This window comes from Oncorhynchus gorbuscha, unplaced genomic scaffold, assembly GCF_021184085.1.
Source record: "Oncorhynchus gorbuscha isolate QuinsamMale2020 ecotype Even-year unplaced genomic scaffold, OgorEven_v1.0 Un_scaffold_2336, whole genome shotgun sequence".
NCBI lineage: Eukaryota > Metazoa > Chordata > Actinopteri > Salmoniformes > Salmonidae > Oncorhynchus > Oncorhynchus gorbuscha.
Window position 1 is genome coordinate 58,816 of NW_025746880.1, and position 23,724 is coordinate 82,539.

Here is a 23,724-nt window from a genome sequence, read left to right on the forward strand (position 1 = left end):
TCTGTTAATATAATAAATGATAACATAGTGAATGATAGGATCTCGATGGTTCTGTTAATATAATAAATGATAGGATCTCGATGGTTCTGTTAATATAATAAATGATAGGATCTCGATGGTTCTGTTAATATAGTGAATGATAGGATCTCGATGGTTCTGTTAATATAATGAATGATAGGATCTCGATGGTTCTGTTAATATAATAAATGATAGGATCTCGATGGTTCTGTTAATATAATAAATGATAGGATCTCGATGGTTCTGTTAATATAATAAATGATAGGATCTCGATGGTTCTGTTAATATAATAAATGATAGGATCTCGATGGTTCTGTTAATATAATAAATGATAGGATCTCGATGGTTCTGTTAATATAGTGAATGATAGGATCTCGATGGTTCTGTTTCTATAGGACAGTTAACATGGTGAATGATGGGATCTCGATGGTTCTGTTAATATAATAAATGATAGGATCTCGATGGTTCTGTTTCTATAGGACAGTTAACATAGTGAATGATGGGATTTCGATGGTTCTGTTAATATAATAAATGATAGGATCTCGATGGTTCTGTTAATATAGTGAATGATGGGATCTCGATGGTTCTGTTAATATAATAAATTATAGGATCTCGATGGTTCTGTTAATATAGTGAATGATGGGATCTCGATGGTTCTGTTAATATAATAAATTATAGGATCTCGATGGTTCTGTTAATATAGTGAATGATAGGATCTCGATGGTTCTGTTAATATAATAAATGATAGGATCTCGATGGTTCTGTTAATATAGTGAATGATAGGATCTCGATGGTTCTGTTAATATAATAAATGATAGGATCTCGATGGTTCTGTTAATATAGTGAATGATAGGATCTCGATGGTTCTGTTAATATAATAAATGATAGGATCTCGATGGTTCTGTTAATATAGTGAATGATAGGATCTCGATGGTTCTGTTAATATAATAAATGATAGGATCTCGATGGTTCTGTTAATATAGGACAGTTAATATAATAAATGATAACATAGTGAATGATGGATATCGATGGTTCTGTTAATATAATAAATTATAGGATCTCGATGGTTCTGTTAATATAGTGAATGATGGGATCTCGATGGTTCTGTTAATATAATAAATTATAGGATCTCGATGGTTCTGTTAATATAGTGAATGATAGGATCTCGATGGTTCTGTTAATATAATAAATGATAGGATCTCGATGGTTCTGTTAATATAGTGAATGATAGGATCTCGATGGTTCTGTTAATATAATAAATGATAGGATCTCGATGGTTCTGTTAATATAGTGAATGATAGGATCTCGATGGTTCTGTTAATATAATAAATGATAGGATCTCGATGGTTCTGTTAATATAGTGAATGATAGGATCTCGATGGTTCTGTTAATATAATAAATGATAGGATCTCGATGGTTCTGTTAATATAGGACAGTTAATATAATAAATGATAACATAGTGAATGATGGATCTCGATGGTTCTGTTAATATAATAAATGATAGGATCTCGATGGTTCTGTTAATATAGTGAATGATAGGATCTCGATGGTTCTGTTAATATAATAAATGATAGGATCTCGATGGTTCTGTTAATATAGTGAATGATAGGATCTCGATGGTTCTGTTAATATAATAAATGATAGGATCTCGATGGTTCTGTTAATATAGTGAATGATAGGATCTCGATGGTTCTGTTAATATAATAAATGATAGGATCTCGATGGTTCTGTTAATATAGGACAGTTAATATAATAAATGATAACATAGTGAATGATGGATCTCGATGGTTCTGTTAATATAATAAATTATAGGATCTCGATGGTTCTGTTAATATAATAAATTATAGGATCTCGATGGTTCTGTTAATATAATAAATTATAGGATCTCGATGGTTCTGTTAATATAATAAATTATAGGATCTCGATGGTTCTGTTAATATAATAAATTATAGGATCTCGATGGTTCTGTTAATATAATAAATTATAGGATGTCGATGGTTCTGTTAATATAATAAATTATAGGATCTCGATGGTTCTGTTAATATAATAAATTATAGGATCTCGATGGTTCTGTTAATATAGGACAGTTAATATAATAAATGATAACATAGTGAATGATGGGATCTCGATGGTTCTGTTAATATAATAAATTATAGGATCTCGATGGTTCTGTTAATATAATAAATTATAGGATCTCGATGGTTCTGTTAATATAGGACAGTTAATATAATAAATGATAACATAGTGAATGATGGATCTCGATGGTTCTGTTAATATAATAAATTATAGGATCTCGATGGTTCTGTTAATATAGTGAATGATAGGATCTCGATGGTTCAGTTAATATAGTGAATGATTGGATCTCGATGGTTCTGTCTCTATAGGACCGTTAATATAATAAATTATAGGATCTCGATGGTTCTGTTAATATAATAAATGATAGGATCTCGATGGTTCTGTTAATATAATAAATGATAGGATCTCGATGGTTCTGTTAATATAGTGAATGATAGGATCTCGATGGTTCTGTTAATATAGTGAATGATAGGATCTCGATGGTTCTGTTAATATAATAAATGATAGGATCTCGATGGTTCTGTTAATATAATAAATGATAGGATCTCGATGGTTCTGTTAATATAATAAATGATAGGATCTTGATGGTTCTGTTAATATAATAAATGATAGGATCTCGATGGTTCTGTTAATATAATAAATGATAGGATCTCGATGGTTCTGTTAATATAATAAATGATAGGATCTCGATGGTTCTGTTAATATAATAAATGATAGGATCTCGATGGTTCTGTTAATATAATAAATGATAGGATCTCGATGGTTCTGTTAATATAATAAATGATAGGATCTCGATGGTTCTGTTAATATAATAAATGATAACATAGTGAATGATAGGATCTCGATGGTTCTGTTAATATAATAAATGATAGGATCTCGATGGTTCTGTTAATATAGTGAATGATAGGATCTCGATGGTTCTGTTAATATAATAAATGATAGGATCTCGATGGTTCTGTTAATATAATAAATGATAGGATCTCGATGGTTCTGTTAATATAATAAATGATAGGATCTCGATGGTTCTGTTAATATAATAAATGATAGGATCTCGATGGTTCTGTTAATATAATAAATGATAGGATCTCGATGGTTCTGTTAATATAGTGAATGATAGGATCTCGATGGTTCTGTTTCTATAGGACAGTTAACATGGTGAATGATGGGATCTCGATGGTTCTGTTAATATAATAAATGATAGGATCTCGATGGTTCTGTTTCTATAGGACAGTTAACATAGTGAATGATGGGATTTCGATGGTTCTGTTAATATAATAAATGATAGGATCTCGATGGTTCTGTTAATATAATAAATGATAGGATCTCGATGGTTCTGTTAATATAGGACAGTTAATATAATAAATGATAACATAGTGAATGATGGATATCGATGGTTCTGTTAATATAATAAATTATAGGATCTCGATGGTTCTGTTAATATAGTGAATGATGGGATCTCGATGGTTCTGTTAATATAATAAATTATAGGATCTCGATGGTTCTGTTAATATAATAAATTATAGGATCTCTGGTTCTGTTAATATAATAAATTATAGGATCTCGATGGTTCTGTTAATATAATAAATGATAGGATCTCGATGGTTCTGTTAATATAGTGAATGATAGGATCTCGATGGTTCTGTTAATATAATAAATGATAGGATCTCGATGGTTCTGTTAATATAGGACAGTTAATATAATAAATGATAACATAGTGAATGATGGATCTCGATGGTTCTGTTAATATAATAAATTATAGGATCTCGATGGTTCTGTTAATATAGTGAATGATAGGATCTCGATGGTTCTGTTAATATAATAAATGATAGGATCTCGATGGTTCTGTTAATATAGTGAATGATAGGATCTCGATGGTTCTGTTAATATAATAAATGATAGGATCTCGATGGTTCTGTTAATATAGTGAATGATAGGATCTCGATGGTTCTGTTAATATAATAAATGATAGGATCTCGATGGTTCTGTTAATATAGTGAATGATAGGATCTCGATGGTTCTGTTAATATAATAAATGATAGGATCTCGATGGTTCTGTTAATATAGGACAGTTAATATAATAAATGATAACATAGTGAATGATGGATCTCGATGGTTCTGTTAATATAATAAATGATAGGATCTCGATGGTTCTGTTAATATAGTGAATGATAGGATCTCGATGGTTCTGTTAATATAATAAATGATAGGATCTCGATGGTTCTGTTAATATAGTGAATGATAGGATCTCGATGGTTCTGTTAATATAATAAATGATAGGATCTCGATGGTTCTGTTAATATAGTGAATGATAGGATCTCGATGGTTCTGTTAATATAATAAATGATAGGATCTCGATGGTTCTGTTAATATAGGACAGTTAATATAATAAATGATAACATAGTGAATGATGGATCTCGATGGTTCTGTTAATATAATAAATTATAGGATTCTCTGGGATTCTCTGCCTCTAACCCTGTTACGGGGGCTGAGTCACTGGCTTGCTGGGGCTCTCTCGTGCCGTCCCTGGGGGGGGTGCGTCACCTGGGTGGGTTGATTCACTGTTGTGGTCGGCCTGTCTGGGTTTCCCCCCTTTGGGTTGTACCGTGTCGGAGATCTTTGTGGGCTATACTCGGCCTTGTCTCAGGATGGTAAGTTGGTGGTTGTAGATTTCCCTCTAGTGGTGTGGGGGCTGTGCTTTGGCAAAGTGGGTGGGGTTATATCCTTCCTGTTTGGCCCTGTCCGGGGGTGTCCTCGGATGGGGCCACAGTGTCTCCTGACCCCTCCTGTCTCAGCCTCCAGTATTTATGCTGCAGTAGTTTATGTGTCGGGGGGCTAGGGTCAGTTTGTTTATCTGGAGTACTTCTCCTGTCCTATTCGGTGTCCTGTGTAAATCTAAGTGTGCGTTCTCTAATTCTCTCCTTCTCTCCTTCTTTCTCTCTCTCGGAGGACCTGAGCCCTAGAACCATGCCCCAGGACTACCTGACATGATGACTCCTTGCTGTCCCCAGTCCACCTGGCCATGCTGCTGCTCCAGTTTCAACTGGCCTGGGCCCTAGGACCATGTCCCAGGACTACCTGACATGAGGACTCCTTGCTGTCCCCAGTCCACCTGGCCATGCTCCTGCTCCAGTTTCAACTGTTCTGCCTTACTATTATTCAACCATGCTGGTCATTTATGAACATTTGAACATCTTGGCCACGTTCTGTTATAATCTCCACCCGGCACAGCCAGAAGAGGACTGGCCACCCCACATATGCTCTCTCTAATTCTCTCTTTCTTTCTCTCTCTCGGAGGACCTGAGCCCTAGGACCGTGCCCCAGGACTACCTGACATGATGGCTCCTTGCTGTCCCCAGTCCACCTGACTGTGCTGCTGCTCCAGTTTCAACTGTTCTGCCTTATTATTATTTGACCATGCTGGTCATTTATGAACATTTGAACATCTTGGTCATTTTCTGTTATAATCTCTACCCGGCACAGCCAGAAGAGGACTGGCCACCCCACATAGCCCGGTTCCTCTCTAGGTTTCTTCCTAGGTTTTGGCCTTTCTAGGGAGTTTTTCCTAGCCACCGTGCTTTTACACCTGCATTGTTTGCTGTTTGGGGTTTTAGGCTGGGTTTCTGTACAGCACTTTGAGATATCAGCTGATGTACGAAGGGCTATATAAATAAATTTGATTTGATTTGATAGGATCTCGATGGTTCTGTTAATATAATAAATTATAGGATCTCGATGGTTCTGTTAATATAATAAATTATAGGATCTCGATGGTTCTGTTAATATAATAAATTATAGGATCTCGATGGTTCTGTTAATATAATAAATTATAGGATCTCGATGGTTCTGTTAATATAATAAATTATAGGATGTCGATGGTTCTGTTAATATAATAAATTATAGGATCTCGATGGTTCTGTTAATATAATAAATTATAGGATCTCGATGGTTCTGTTAATATAGGACAGTTAATATAATAAATGATAACATAGTGAATGATGGGATCTCGATGGTTCTGTTAATATAATAAATTATAGGATCTCGATGGTTCTGTTAATATAATAAATTATAGGATCTCGATGGTTCTGTTAATATAGGACAGTTAATATAATAAATGATAACATAGTGAATGATGGATCTCGATGGTTCTGTTAATATAATAAATTATAGGATCTCGATGGTTCTGTTAATATAGTGAATGATAGGATCTCGATGGTTCAGTTAATATAGTGAATGATTGGATCTCGATGGTTCTGTCTCTATAGGACCGTTAATATAATAAATTATAGGATCTCGATGGTTCTGTTAATATAATAAATGATAGGATCTCGATGGTTCTGTTAATATAATAAATGATAGGATCTCGATGGTTCTGTTAATATAGTGAATGATAGGATCTCGATGGTTCTGTTAATATAGTGAATGATAGGATCTCGATGGTTCTGTTAATATAATAAATGATAGGATCTCGATGGTTCTGTTAATATAATAAATGATAGGATCTCGATGGTTCTGTTAATATAATAAATGATAGGATCTTGATGGTTCTGTTAATATAATAAATGATAGGATCTCGATGGTTCTGTTAATATAATAAATGATAGGATCTCGATGGTTCTGTTAATATAATAAATGATAGGATCTCGATGGTTCTGTTAATATAATAAATGATAGGATCTCGATGGTTCTGTTAATATAATAAATGATAGGATCTCGATGGTTCTGTTAATATAATAAATGATAGGATCTCGATGGTTCTGTTAATATAATAAATGATAACATAGTGAATGATAGGATCTCGATGGTTCTGTTAATATAATAAATGATAGGATCTCGATGGTTCTGTTAATATAGTGAATGATAGGATCTCGATGGTTCTGTTAATATAATAAATGATAGGATCTCGATGGTTCTGTTATATAATAAATGATAGGATCTCGATGGTTCTGTTAATATAATAAATGATAGGATCTCGATGGTTCTGTTAATATAATAAATGATAGGATCTCAATGGTTCTGTTAATATAATAAATGATAGGATCTCGATGGTTCTGTTAATATAGTGAATGATAGGATCTCGATGGTTCTGTTTCTATAGGACAGTTAACATGGTGAATGATGGGATCTCGATGGTTCTGTTAATATAATAAATGATAGGATCTCGATGGTTCTGTTTCTATAGGACAGTTAACATAGTGAATGATGGGATTTCGATGGTTCTGTTAATATAATAAATGATAGGATCTCGATGGTTCTGTTAATATGATAAATGATAGGATCTCGATGGTTCTGTTAATATAGGACAGTTAATATAATAAATGATAACATAGTGAATGATGGATATCGATGGTTCTGTTAATATAATAAATTATAGGATCTCGATGGTTCTGTTAATATAGTGAATGATGGGATCTCGATGGTTCTGTTAATATAATAAATTATAGGATCTCGATGGTTCTGTTAATATAATAAATTATAGGATCTCTGGTTCTGTTAATATAATAAATTATAGGATCGCGATGGTTCTGTTAATATAATAAATGATAGGATCTCGATGGTTCTGTTAATATAATAAATGATAGGATCTCGATGGTTCTGTTAATATAATAAATGATAACATAGTGAATGATAGGATCTCGATGGTTCTGTTAATATAATAAATGATAACATAGTGAATGATAGGATCTCGATGGTTCTGTTAATATAATAAATGATAGGATCTCGATGGTTCTGTTAATATAATAAATGATAGGATCTCGATGGTTCTGTTAATATAATAAATGATAGGATCTCGATGGTTCTGTTAATATAGTGAATGATAGGATCTCGATGGTTCTGTTAATATAGTGAATGATAGGATCTCGATGGTTCTGTTAATATAATAAATGATAGGATCTCGATGGTTCTGTTAATATAATAAATGATAGGATCTCGATGGTTCTGTTAATATAATAAATGATAGGATCTCGATGGTTCTGTTAATATAATAAATGATAGGATCTCGATGGTTCTGTTAATATAATAAATGATAGGATCTCGATGGTTCTGTTAATATAATAAATGATAGGATCTCGATGGTTCTGTTAATATAATAAATGATAGGATCTCGATGGTTCTGTTAATATAATAAATGATAGGATCTCGATGGTTCTGTTAATATAATAAATGATAACATAGTGAATGATAGGATCTCGATGGTTCTGTTAATATAATAAATGATAGGATCTCGATGGTTCTGTTAATATAATAAATGATAGGATCTCGATGGTTCTGTTAATATAGTGAATGATAGGATCTCGATGGTTCTGTTAATATAATGAATGATAGGATCTCGATGGTTCTGTTAATATAATAAATGATAGGATCTCGATGGTTCTGTTAATATAATAAATGATAGGATCTCGATGGTTCTGTTAATATAATAAATGATAGGATCTCGATGGTTCTGTTAATATAATAAATGATAGGATCTCGATGGTTCTGTTAATATAATAAATGATAGGATCTCGATGGTTCTGTTAATATAGTGAATGATAGGATCTCGATGGTTCTGTTTCTATAGGACAGTTAACATGGTGAATGATGGGATCTCGATGGTTCTGTTAATATAATAAATGATAGGATCTCGATGGTTCTGTTTCTATAGGACAGTTAACATAGTGAATGATGGGATTTCGATGGTTCTGTTAATATAATAAATGATAGGATCTCGATGGTTCTGTTAATATAGTGAATGATGGGATCTCGATGGTTCTGTTAATATAATAAATTATAGGATCTCGATGGTTCTGTTAATATAGTGAATGATGGGATCTCGATGGTTCTGTTAATATAATAAATTATAGGATCTCGATGGTTCTGTTAATATAGTGAATGATAGGATCTCGATGGTTCTGTTAATATAATAAATGATAGGATCTCGATGGTTCTGTTAATATAGTGAATGATAGGATCTCGATGGTTCTGTTAATATAATAAATGATAGGATCTCGATGGTTCTGTTAATATAGTGAATGATAGGATCTCGATGGTTCTGTTAATATAATAAATGATAGGATCTCGATGGTTCTGTTAATATAGTGAATGATAGGATCTCGATGGTTCTGTTAATATAATAAATGATAGGATCTCGATGGTTCTGTTAATATAGGACAGTTAATATAATAAATGATAACATAGTGAATGATGGATATCGATGGTTCTGTTAATATAATAAATTATAGGATCTCGATGGTTCTGTTAATATAGTGAATGATGGGATCTCGATGGTTCTGTTAATATAATAAATTATAGGATCTCGATGGTTCTGTTAATATAGTGAATGATAGGATCTCGATGGTTCTGTTAATATAATAAATGATAGGATCTCGATGGTTCTGTTAATATAGTGAATGATAGGATCTCGATGGTTCTGTTAATATAATAAATGATAGGATCTCGATGGTTCTGTTAATATAGTGAATGATAGGATCTCGATGGTTCTGTTAATATAATAAATGATAGGATCTCGATGGTTCTGTTAATATAGTGAATGATAGGATCTCGATGGTTCTGTTAATATAATAAATGATAGGATCTCGATGGTTCTGTTAATATAGGACAGTTAATATAATAAATGATAACATAGTGAATGATGGATCTCGATGGTTCTGTTAATATAATAAATGATAGGATCTCGATGGTTCTGTTAATATAGTGAATGATAGGATCTCGATGGTTCTGTTAATATAATAAATGATAGGATCTCGATGGTTCTGTTAATATAGTGAATGATAGGATCTCGATGGTTCTGTTAATATAATAAATGATAGGATCTCGATGGTTCTGTTAATATAGTGAATGATAGGATCTCGATGGTTCTGTTAATATAATAAATGATAGGATCTCGATGGTTCTGTTAATATAGGACAGTTAATATAATAAATGATAACATAGTGAATGATGGATCTCGATGGTTCTGTTAATATAATAAATTATAGGATCTCGATGGTTCTGTTAATATAATAAATTATAGGATCTCGATGGTTCTGTTAATATAATAAATTATAGGATCTCGATGGTTCTGTTAATATAATAAATTATAGGATCTCGATGGTTCTGTTAATATAATAAATTATAGGATCTCGATGGTTCTGTTAATATAATAAATTATAGGATGTCGATGGTTCTGTTAATATAATAAATTATAGGATCTCGATGGTTCTGTTAATATAATAAATTATAGGATCTCGATGGTTCTGTTAATATAGGACAGTTAATATAATAAATGATAACATAGTGAATGATGGGATCTCGATGGTTCTGTTAATATAATAAATTATAGGATCTCGATGGTTCTGTTAATATAATAAATTATAGGATCTCGATGGTTCTGTTAATATAGGACAGTTAATATAATAAATGATAACATAGTGAATGATGGATCTCGATGGTTCTGTTAATATAATAAATTATAGGATCTCGATGGTTCTGTTAATATAGTGAATGATAGGATCTCGATGGTTCAGTTAATATAGTGAATGATTGGATCTCGATGGTTCTGTCTCTATAGGACCGTTAATATAATAAATTATAGGATCTCGATGGTTCTGTTAATATAATAAATGATAGGATCTCGATGGTTCTGTTAATATAATAAATGATAGGATCTCGATGGTTCTGTTAATATAGTGAATGATAGGATCTCGATGGTTCTGTTAATATAGTGAATGATAGGATCTCGATGGTTCTGTTAATATAATAAATGATAGGATCTCGATGGTTCTGTTAATATAATAAATGATAGGATCTCGATGGTTCTGTTAATATAATAAATGATAGGATCTTGATGGTTCTGTTAATATAATAAATGATAGGATCTCGATGGTTCTGTTAATATAATAAATGATAGGATCTCGATGGTTCTGTTAATATAATAAATGATAGGATCTCGATGGTTCTGTTAATATAATAAATGATAGGATCTCGATGGTTCTGTTAATATAATAAATGATAGGATCTCGATGGTTCTGTTAATATAATAAATGATAGGATCTCGATGGTTCTGTTAATATAATAAATGATAACATAGTGAATGATAGGATCTCGATGGTTCTGTTAATATAATAAATGATAGGATCTCGATGGTTCTGTTAATATAGTGAATGATAGGATCTCGATGGTTCTGTTAATATAATAAATGATAGGATCTCGATGGTTCTGTTAATATAATAAATGATAGGATCTCGATGGTTCTGTTAATATAATAAATGATAGGATCTCGATGGTTCTGTTAATATAATAAATGATAGGATCTCGATGGTTCTGTTAATATAATAAATGATAGGATCTCGATGGTTCTGTTAATATAGTGAATGATAGGATCTCGATGGTTCTGTTTCTATAGGACAGTTAACATGGTGAATGATGGGATCTCGATGGTTCTGTTAATATAATAAATGATAGGATCTCGATGGTTCTGTTTCTATAGGACAGTTAACATAGTGAATGATGGGATTTCGATGGTTCTGTTAATATAATAAATGATAGGATCTCGATGGTTCTGTTAATATAATAAATGATAGGATCTCGATGGTTCTGTTAATATAGGACAGTTAATATAATAAATGATAACATAGTGAATGATGGATATCGATGGTTCTGTTAATATAATAAATTATAGGATCTCGATGGTTCTGTTAATATAGTGAATGATGGGATCTCGATGGTTCTGTTAATATAATAAATTATAGGATCTCGATGGTTCTGTTAATATAGTGAATGATAGGATCTCGATGGTTCTGTTAATATAATAAATGATAGGATCTCGATGGTTCTGTTAATATAGTGAATGATAGGATCTCGATGGTTCTGTTAATATAATAAATGATAGGATCTCGATGGTTCTGTTAATATAGTGAATGATAGGATCTCGATGGTTCTGTTAATATAATAAATGATAGGATCTCGATGGTTCTGTTAATATAGTGAATGATAGGATCTCGATGGTTCTGTTAATATAATAAATGATAGGATCTCGATGGTTCTGTTAATATAGGACAGTTAATATAATAAATGATAACATAGTGAATGATGGATCTCGATGGTTCTGTTAATATAATAAATTATAGGATCTCGATGGTTCTGTTAATATAATAAATTATAGGATCTCGATGGTTCTGTTAATATAATAAATTATAGGATCTCGATGGTTCTGTTAATATAATAAATTATAGGATCTCGATGGTTCTGTTAATATAATAAATTATAGGATCTCGATGGTTCTGTTAATATAATAAATTATAGGATGTCGATGGTTCTGTTAATATAATAAATTATAGGATCTCGATGGTTCTGTTAATATAGGACAGTTAATATAATAAATGATAACATAGTGAATGATGGGATCTCGATGGTTCTGTTAATATAATAAATTATAGGATCTCGATGGTTCTGTTAATATAATAAATTATAGGATCTCGATGGTTCTGTTAATATAGGACAGTTAATATAATAAATGATAACATAGTGAATGATGGATCTCGATGGTTCTGTTAATATAATAAATGATAGGATCTCGATGGTTCTGTTAATATAGTGAATGATAGGATCTCGATGGTTCTGTTAATATAATAAATGATAGGATCTCGATGGTTCTGTTAATATAGTGAATGATAGGATCTCGATGGTTCTGTTAATATAATAAATGATAGGATCTCGATGGTTCTGTTAATATAGTGAATGATAGGATCTCGATGGTTCTGTTAATATAATAAATGATAGGATCTCGATGGTTCTGTTAATATAGGACAGTTAATATAATAAATGATAACATAGTGAATGATGGATCTCGATGGTTCTGTTAATATAATAAATTATAGGATCTCGATGGTTCTGTTAATATAATAAATTATAGGATCTCGATGGTTCTGTTAATATAATAAATTATAGGATCTCGATGGTTCTGTTAATATAATAAATTATAGGATCTCGATGGTTCTGTTAATATAATAAATTATAGGATCTCGATGGTTCTGTTAATATAATAAATTATAGGATGTCGATGGTTCTGTTAATATAATAAATTATAGGATCTCGATGGTTCTGTTAATATAATAAATTATAGGATCTCGATGGTTCTGTTAATATAGGACAGTTAATATAATAAATGATAACATAGTGAATGATGGGATCTCGATGGTTCTGTTAATATAATAAATTATAGGATCTCGATGGTTCTGTTAATATAATAAATTATAGGATCTCGATGGTTCTGTTAATATAGGACAGTTAATATAATAAATGATAACATAGTGAATGATGGATCTCGATGGTTCTGTTAATATAATAAATTATAGGATCTCGATGGTTCTGTTAATATAGTGAATGATAGGATCTCGATGGTTCAGTTAATATAGTGAATGATTGGATCTCGATGGTTCTGTCTCTATAGGACCGTTAATATAATAAATTATAGGATCTCGATGGTTCTGTTAATATAATAAATGATAGGATCTCGATGGTTCTGTTAATATAATAAATGATAGGATCTCGATGGTTCTGTTAATATAGTGAATGATAGGATCTCGATGGTTCTGTTAATATAGTGAATGATAAGGATCTCGATGGTTCTGTTAATATAATAAATGATAGGATCTCGATGGTTCTGTTAATATAATAAATGATAGGATCTCGATGGTTCTGTTAATATAATAAATGATAGGATCTCGATGGTTCTGTTAATATAATAAATGATAGGATCTCGATGGTTCTGTTAATATAATAAATGATAGGATCTCGATGGTTCTGTTAATATAATAAATGATAGGATCTCGATGGTTCTGTTAATATAATAAATGATAGGATCTCGATGGTTCTGTTAATATAATAAATGATAGGATCTCGATGGTTCTGTTAATATAATAAATGATAGGATCTCGATGGTTCTGTTAATATAATAAATGATAGGATCTCGATGGTTCTGTTAATATAATAAATGATAACATAGTGAATGATAGGATCTCGATGGTTCTGTTAATATAATAAATGATAGGATCTCGATGGTTCTGTTAATATAGTGAATGATAGGATCTCGATGGTTCTGTTAATATAATAAATGATAGGATCTCGATGGTTCTGTTAATATAATAAATGATAGGATCTCGATGGTTCTGTTAATATAATAAATGATAGGATCTCGATGGTTCTGTTAATATAGTGAATGATAGGATCTCGATGGTTCTGTTTCTATAGGACAGTTAACATGGTGAATGATGGGATCTCGATGGTTCTGTTAATATAATAAATGATAGGATCTCGATGGTTCTGTTTCTATAGGACAGTTAACATAGTGAATGATGGGATTTCGATGGTTCTGTTAATATAATAAATGATAGGATCTCGATGGTTCTGTTAATATAATAAATGATAGGATCTCGATGGTTCTGTTAATATAGGACAGTTAATATAATAAATGATAACATAGTGAATGATGGATATCGATGGTTCTGTTAATATAATAAATTATAGGATCTCGATGGTTCTGTTAATATAGTGAATGATGGGATCTCGATGGTTCTGTTAATATAATAAATTATAGGATCTCGATGGTTCTGTTAATCTAGTGAATGATAGGATCTCGATGGTTCTGTTAATATAATAAATGATAGGATCTCGATGGTTCTGTTAATATAGTGAATGATAGGATCTCGATGGTTCTGTTAATATAATAAATGATAGGATCTCGATGGTTCTGTTAATATAGTGAATGATAGGATCTCGATGGTTCTGTTAATATAATAAATGATAGGATCTCGATGGTTCTGTTAATATAGGACAGTTAATATAATAAATGATAACATAGTGAATGATGGATCTCGATGGTTCTGTTAATATAATAAATTATAGGATCTCGATGGTTCTGTTAATATAATAAATTATAGGATCTCGATGGTTCTGTTAATATAATAAATTATAGGATCTCGATGGTTCTGTTAATATAATAAATTATAGGATCTCGATGGTTCTGTTAATATAATAAATTATAGGATCTCGATGGTTCTGTTAATATAATAAATTATAGGATGTCGATGGTTCTGTTAATATAATAAATTATAGGATCTCGATGGTTCTGTTAATATAGGACAGTTAATATAATAAATGATAACATAGTGAATGATGGGATCTCGATGGTTCTGTTAATATAATAAATTATAGGATCTCGATGGTTCTGTTAATATAATAAATTATAGGATCTCGATGGTTCTGTTAATATAGGACAGTTAATATAATAAATGATAACATAGTGAATGATGGATCTCGATGGTTCTGTTAATATAATAAATGATAGGATCTCGATGGTTCTGTTAATATAGTGAATGATAGGATCTCGATGGTTCAGTTAATATAGTGAATGATTGGATCTCGATGGTTCTGTCTCTATAGGACCGTTAATATAATAAATGATAGGATCTCGATGGTTCTGTTAATATTGTGAATGATTGGATCTCGATGGTTCTGTCTCTATAGGACCGTTAATATAATAAATTATAGGATCTCGATGGTTCTGTTAACATAGTGAATGATTGGATCTCGATGGTTCTGTCTCTATAGGACAGTTAATATAATAAATGATAGGATCTCAATGGTTCTGTCTCTATAGGACAGTTATAGTGAATGATGGGATCTCAATGGTTCTGTTAACATAGTGAATGATAGGACCTCGATGGTTCTGTTAATATAGTAAATGATAGGATCTCGATGGTTCTGTTAACATAGTGAATCATAGGATCTCGACGGTTCTGTCTCTATAGGACAGTTAATATAGTAAATGATAGGATCTCGATGGTTCTGTTAACATAGTGAATGATAGGATCTCGATGGTTCCGTCTCTATAGGACATTTAATATAGTAAATGATAGGATCTCGATGGTTCTGTTAATATAGTGAATGATAGGATCTCGATGGTTCTGTTAATATAGTGAATGATAGGATCTTGATGGTTCTGTTAATATAGTGAATGATAGGATCTCGATGGTTCTGTTAATATAGTGAATGATAGGATCTTGATGGTTCTGTTAACATAGTAAATGATAGGATCTTGATGGTTCTGTTAACATAGTAAATGATAGGATCTTGATGGTTCTGTTAACATAGTGAATGATAGGATCTTGATGGTTCTGTCTCTATAGGACAGTTATAGTGAATGATGGGATCTCGATGGTTATGTTAATATAGGGAATGATAGGATATCGATGGTTCTGTTAATATAGGGAATGATAGGATATCGATGGTTCTGTCTCTATAGGACAGTTATAGTGAATGATAGGATCTTGATGGTTCTGTTAACATGGTGAATGATAGGATCTCGGTGGTTCTGTCTCTATAGGACAGTTATAGTGAATGATAGGATATCGATGGTTCTGTTAATATAGTGAATGATAGGATCTCGATGGTTCTGTTAATATAGTGAATGATAGGATCTTGATGGTTCTGTTAACATAGTAAATGATAGGATCTTGATGGTTCTGTTAACATAGTAAATGATAGGATCTTGATGGTTCTGTTAACATAGTGAATGATAGGATCTTGATGGTTCTGTCTCTATAGGACAGTTATAGTGAATGATAGGATATCGATGGTTCTGTTAGTTTAGTGAATGATAGGATATCGATGGTTCTGTTAACATAGTGAATGATAGGATCTCGATGGTTCTGTTAATATAGTGAATGATAGGATATTGATGGTTCTGTTAATATAGTGAATGATAGGATCTCGATGGTTCTGTTAATATAGTGAATGATAGGATCTCGATGGTTCTGTTAATATAGTGAATGATAGGATCTTGATGGTTCTGTTAACATAGTAAATGATAGGATCTTAATGGTTCTGTTAACATAGTAAATGATAGGATCTTGATGGTTCTGTTAACATAGTGAATGATAGGATCTTGATGGTTCTGTCTCTATAGGACAGTTATAGTGAATGATAGGATATCGATGGTTCTGTTAGTTTAGTGAATGATAGGATATCGATGGTTCTGTTAACATAGTGAATGATAGGATCTCGATGGTTCTGTTAATATAGTGAATGATAGGATATTGATGGTTCTGTTAATATAGTGAATGATAGGATCTCGATGGTTCTGTCTCTATAGGACAGTTATAGTGAATGATAGGATATCGATGGTTCTGTTAACATAGTGAATGATAGGATCTTGATGGTTCTGTTAATATAGTGAATGATAGGATATTGATGGTTCTGTTAATATAGTGAATGATAGGATCTCGATGGTTCTGCCTCTATAGGACAGTTATAGTGAATGATGGGATATCGATGGTTCTGTTAACATAGTGAATGATAGGACCTCGATGGTTCTGTTAATATAGTGAATGATAGGATCTCGATGGTTCTGCCTCTATAGGACAGTTATAGTGAATGATGGGATCTCGATGGTTCTGTTAACATAGTGAATGATAGGATCTTGATGGTTCTGTTAATATAGTGAATGATAGGATCTCGATGGTTCTGTTAACATAGTGAATGATAGGACCTCGATGGTTCTGTTAATATAGTGAATGATAGGATCTCGATGGTTCTGCCTCTATAGGACAGTTATAGTGAATGATGGGATCTCGATGGTTCTGTTAACATAGTGAATGATAGGATCTCGATGGTTCTGTTAATATAGTGAATGATGGGATCTCGATGGTTCTGTTAATATAGTGAATGATAGGATCTCGATGGTTCTGTTAACATAGTGAATGATAGGACCTCGATGGTTCTGTTAACATAGTGAATGATAGGATCTCAATGGTTCTGCCTCTATAGGACAGTTATAGTGAATGATAGGATCTCGATGGTTCTGTCTCTATAGGACAGTTATAGTGAATGATAGGATCTCGATGGTTCTGTCTCTATAGGACAGTTATAGTGAATCATGGGATCTCGATGGTTCTGTTTCTGTAGGACAATTATAGTGAATGATGTGATCTCGATGGTTTTGTCTCTGTAGGACAATTAATATGGTGAATGATGGGATCTCGATGGTTCTGTCTCTATAGGACAGTTAATATAGTGAATGATGTGATCTCGATGGTTTTGTCTCTGTAGGAATGAGAAGTGTCACCTTCACTACACCACTGATTTCATCCACAAGCTGTATTCTGCCGAGGGGAAGGGCATCTTCGACTGTAGGGTCAACGTGCTGGGGCACCTCCAGCAGGTACGGAACGAACACAACCACACTGTTAAAATGCAACCTTATATTAAAGGATGATGAGCTTGTTGATCAGGAAATTAGGGGATAGACGTAGATGATGTAGAATGTGAAGTGTATGAATGATCAAATATGGTTCCTAGAAGTTTTTCTTTCTGCTCTGAGATTAACTGATTTTTCTCTCACCTGACGTTCTAGGGAGGTGCACCAACACCCTTCGACAGAAACTGTGGCACCAAGCTGGGTGTGAAGGCTGTGCAGTGGCTCACAGAGAAGATGATCAACAACTTCAGACAAGGTACTGGATGTGTCTCGAATGGCACCCTATTCCCTAAATAGTGCACTACTTTTGACTAGGGCCCATAGGACTCTGGTTAAAAGTAGTGAACTATGAAGGGAATAGGGTGCCAAGGCTCTGTTTAAAGTAGTGAACTATGAAGGGAATAGGGTGCCAAGGCTCTGGTTAAAGTAGTGAACTATGAAGGGAATAGGGTGCCAAGGCTCTGGTTAAAGTAGTGAACTATGAAGGGAATAGGGTGCCAAGGCTCTGGTTAAAGTAGTGAACTATGAAGGGAATAGGGTGCCAAGACTGGTTAAAGTAGTGAACTATGAAGGGAATAGGGTGCCAAGACTGGTTAAAGTAGTGAACTATGAAGGGAATAGGGTGCCAAGGCTCTGGTTAAAGTAGTGAACTATGAAGGGAATAGGGTGCCAAGGCTCTGGTTAAAGTAGTGAACTATGAAGGGAATAGGGTGCCAAGGCTCTGGTTAAAGTAGTGAACTATGAAGGGAATAGGGTGCCAAGGCTCTGGTTAAAGTAGTGAACTATGAAGGGAATATGGTGCCAAGGCTCTGTTTAAAGTAGTGAACTATGAAGGGAATAGGGTGCCAAGGCTCTGGTTAAAGTAGTGAACTATGAAGGGAATAGGGTGCCACGGCTCTGGTTAAAGTAGTGAACTATGAAGGGAATAGGGTGCCACGGCTCTGGTTAAAGTAGTGAACTATGAAGGGAATAGGGTGCCAAGGCTCTGGTTAAAGTAGTGAACTATGAAGGGAATATGGTGCCAAGGCTCTGGTTAAAGTAGTGAACTATGAAGGGAATAGGGTGCCAAGGCTCTGGTTAAAGTAGTGAACTATGAAGGGAATAGGGTGCCAAGGCTCTGGTTAAAGTAGTGAACTATGAAGGGAATAGGGTGCCAAGGCTCTGGTTAAAGTAGTGAACTATGAAGGGAATTGGGTGCCAAGACTGGTTAAAGTAGTGAACTATGAAGGGAATAGGGTGCCAAGGCTCTGGTTAAAGTAGTGAACTATGAAGGGAATAGGGTGCCAAGGCTCTGTTTAAAGTAGTGAACTATGAAGGGAATAGGGTGCCAAGGCTCTGGTTAAAGTAGTGAACTATGAAGGGAATAGGGTGCCAAGGCTCTGGTTAAAGTAGTGAACTATGAAGGGAATAGGGTGCCAAGGCTCTGGTTAAAGTAGTGAACTATGAAGGGAATAGGGTGCCAAGACTGGTTAAAGTAGTGAACTATGAAGGGAATAGGGTGCCAAGACTGGTTAAAGTAGTGAACTATGAAGGGAATAGGGTGCCACGGCTCTGGTTAAAGTAGTGAACTATGAAGGGAATAGGGTGCCAAGGCTCTGGTTAAAGTAGTGAACTATGAAGGGAATAGGGTGCCAAGGCTCTGGTTAAAGTAGTGAACTATGAAGGGAATAGGGTGCCAAGGCTCTGGTTAAAGTAGTGAACTATGAAGGGAATAGGGTGCCAAGGCTCTGGTTAAAGTAGTGAACTATGAAGACACTATAAGAGGAGAAGCTTTATCTCTGATTCAACAACATGTAGCCGTGGAAACAGGGTGGTAGATATATAATGGTTATCTCCTCGTCAACTTCTACCATTCCAGGTCGTGTGTTCGTCAACGCCCCAGACACAGCGTCTGTCATCGGCTTCAGTAAGAAGGTCCTGTCTTTCATCCCTGTGACTGAACTTAAGGCACAGACTGACTTTGAGTGAGTAGAGTACCACAGCTGTTGTCCATCTATCAGTTGTCATGAAGTGCTTTACAATGTGGTTTTTAGAGTGTGTCATTTTAGTCTCTAAGCAGGCAGTAAAATTTCTCTTCCACCCCCTCCCCCCGTAGGCACCGGATGCCCAAGGTCCAGTGGTGGCAGAACCTGCATCAGATTCTGAAGATGTTGGCCAAGCACCAGACCAGCTTCAGCGAGTACGTCCCTGGAGAGATAGAACATGTGACCCGACGCTCTCTCAGCATCGACACTGGCTTCTAGAACACACTAACCCTGGACTGTAGACATCGGCTTCTAGAACACATATTAACCCTGGACTGTAGACATCGGCTTCTAGAACACACTAACCCTGGACTGTAGACACTGGCTTCTAGAACACACTAACCCTGGACTGTAGACACCGGCTTCTAGAACACACTAACCCTGGACTGTAGACACTGGCTTCTAGAACACATACTAACCCTGGACTGTAGACACTGGCTTCTAGAACACACACTAACCCTGGACTGTAGACATCGGCTTCTAGAACGCATACTAACCCTGGACTGTAGACACTGGCTTCTAGAACACACACTAACCCTGGACTGTAGACATCGGCTTCTAGAACACACACTAACCCTGGACTGTAGACACCGGCTTCTAGAACACACTAACCCTGGACTGTAGACACCGGCTTCTAGAACACATACTAACCCTGGACTGTAGACACCGGCTTCTAGAACACACTAACCCTGGACTGTAGACACCGGCTTCTAGAACACACTAACCCTGGACTGTAGACACCGGCTTCTAGAACACATACTAACCCTGGACTGTAGACACCGGCTTCTAGAACACATACTAACCCTGGACTGTAGACACTGGCTTCTAGAACACACACTAACCCTGGACTGTAGACACTGGCTTCTAGAACACATACTAACCCTGGACTGTAGACACTGGCTTCTAGAACACACACTAACCCTGGACTGTAGACACCGGCTTCTAGAACACATACTAACCCTGGACTGTAGACACTGGCTTCTAGAACACACACTAACCCTGGACTGTAGACACTGGCTTCTAGAACACATACTAACCCTGGACTGTAGACACTGGCTTCTAGAACACACTAACCCTGGACTGTAGACACTGGCTTCTAGAACACACTAACCCTGGACTGTAGACACTGGCTTCTAGAACACATATTAACCCTGGACTGTAGACATCGGCTTCTAGAACACATATTAACCCTGGACTGTAGACATCGGCTTCTAGAACACATATTAACCCTGGACTGTAGACACTGGCTTCTAGAACACACACTAACCCTGGACTGTAGACACCGGCTTCTAGAACACATACTAACCCTGGACTGTAGACACTGGCTTCTAGAACACACACTAACCCTGGACTGTAGACACTGGCTTCTAGAACACATACTAACCCTGGACTGTAGACACTGGCTTCTAGAACACACTAACCCTGGACTGTAGACACTGGCTTCTAGAACACACTAACCCTGGACTATAGACACTGGCTTCTAGAACACACACTAACCCTGGACTGTAGACACCGGCTTCTAGAACACACACTAACCCTGGACTGTAGACACCGGCTTCTAAGCACTGGGCTCCAACCCTGGAATGTCACTCCCAACTTGTCTGTCTTCCCTGTTTATCTAAAGAGGGGCCCTTATATCTGTACTGTGTCTGAGACTACCTAGACATCAGGTCCTTATATCTGTACTGTGTCTGAGACTACCTAGACATCGGGTCCTTATATCTGTACTGTGTCTGAGACTACCTAGACATCAGGTCCTTATATCTGTACTGTGTCTGAGACTACCTAGACATCAGGTCATTATATCTGTACTGTGTCTGAGACTACCTAGACATCAGGTCCTTATATCCGTACTGTGTCTGAGACCCCCTAGACATCAGGTCCTTATATCTGTACTGTGTCTGAGACTATCTAGACATCAGGTCCTTATATCTGTACTGTGTCTGAGACTATCTGCTATTTGGTCTATACTGGTTTAAAGACTATTCTGGTCACTATTTGGTCTATACTGGTTTAAAGACTATTCTGGTCACTATTTGGTCTATACTGGTTTAAAGACTATTCTGGTCACTATTTGGTCTATACTGGTTTAAAGACTATTCTGGTCACTAGTTGGTCTGTACTGGTTTAAAACTATTCTGGTCACTAGTTGGTCTATACTGGTTTAAAGGCTATTCTGGTCACTATTTGGTCTATACTGGTTTAAAGGCTATTCTGGTCACTAGTTGGTCTATACTGGTTTAAAGGCTATGCTGGTCACTAGTTGGTCTATACTGGTTTAAAGGCTATTCTGGTCACTAGTTGGTCTATACTGGTTTATTCTTTGCCATTGTAATGAAAATGTTGTGATTGTGTTGTGCGACAATCCATCTGTTTTGTCATCTTGTGGGACCTTGTCGTGCGTGTGCCTTGTCGTGCGTGTGCCTTGTCGTGCGTGTGCCTTGTCGTGCGTGTGCCTTGTCGTGCGTGTGCCTTGTCGTGCGTGTGCCTTGTCGTGCGTGTGCCTTGTCGTGCGTGTGCCTTGTCGTGCGTGTGCCTTGTCGTGCGTGTGCCTTGTCGTGCGTGTGCCTTGTCGTGCGTGTGCCTTGTCGTGCGTGTGCCTTGTCGTGCGTGTGCCTTGTCGTGCGTGTGCCTTGTCGTGCGTGTGCCTTGTCGTGCGTGTGCCTTGTCGTGCGTGTGCCTTGTCGTGCGTGTGCCTTGTCGTGCGTGTGCCTTGTCGTGCGTGTGCCTTGTCGTGCGTGTGCCTTGTCGTGCGTGTGCCTTGTCGTGCGTGTGCCTTGTCGTGCGTGTGCCTTGTCGTGCGTGTGCCTTGTCGTGCGTGTGCCTACATGTAATCCTGAACAAATCACTGACGCCTATACAGTCAATGTAGAACACTGGAAATCAGCTATTACTATTCTGGATGTGTCTGTCTGTACAAGATGTTAAGAATAGCAATAGTTGCCAAAAATAGAAATGTGAATTAATGTCATTGTGATTAAAGATGCAATATAAAGTAACGTCATAAATAAAAACATTTGAAAGTTCTTCTCAGATTATCTGATTTGATTTTAAATATAAATACAACTGCGTTTTGAATTCTGTATGTTAATAATTGTTTATAAATAAGTATGTAAATGTTCCAATGAAAGATGGACCACTGAAGTCTGTATTTAGCTGGTACTGTATCATTGTTGATCACTAAAAGACCACGCCCCTCTCAGAGAGAGGGACACAGCTGCATGTAAACTCTCACAATTTTCAATGTTTTTTTTATTTTTACAAAAGATTTGGAGTTAGATAAACTTGGATTTTTCAGCAGGGACATATGCAGGATGCTACCCTCCACAGCATGGCCTTTCGCTCCAGATCAAAACTCATAACCTACAACTC

General features: G+C 35.2%; 1 protein-coding gene across 1 annotated transcript in view; it reads left to right on the plus strand.

Annotated features, from left to right (window-relative positions):
* LOC124025669 (ATP-dependent 6-phosphofructokinase, liver type-like) overlaps positions 1 to 21,513 on the plus strand; it is a gene marked incomplete at its 5' end in the record, with an annotated part of 69,086 nt that extends 47,573 nt beyond the window's left edge. Inside the window, 4 exons of the mRNA XM_046339008.1 lie at positions 18,181 to 18,292; positions 18,485 to 18,584; positions 20,187 to 20,292; positions 20,424 to 21,513. Of these exons, the coding sequence (XP_046194964.1) occupies positions 18,181 to 18,292; positions 18,485 to 18,584; positions 20,187 to 20,292; positions 20,424 to 20,571 (466 nt within the window). The remainder of the gene's footprint in view (positions 1 to 18,180; positions 18,293 to 18,484; positions 18,585 to 20,186; positions 20,293 to 20,423) is intronic.
* Positions 21,514 to 23,724: the final 2,211 nt, after the last annotated feature.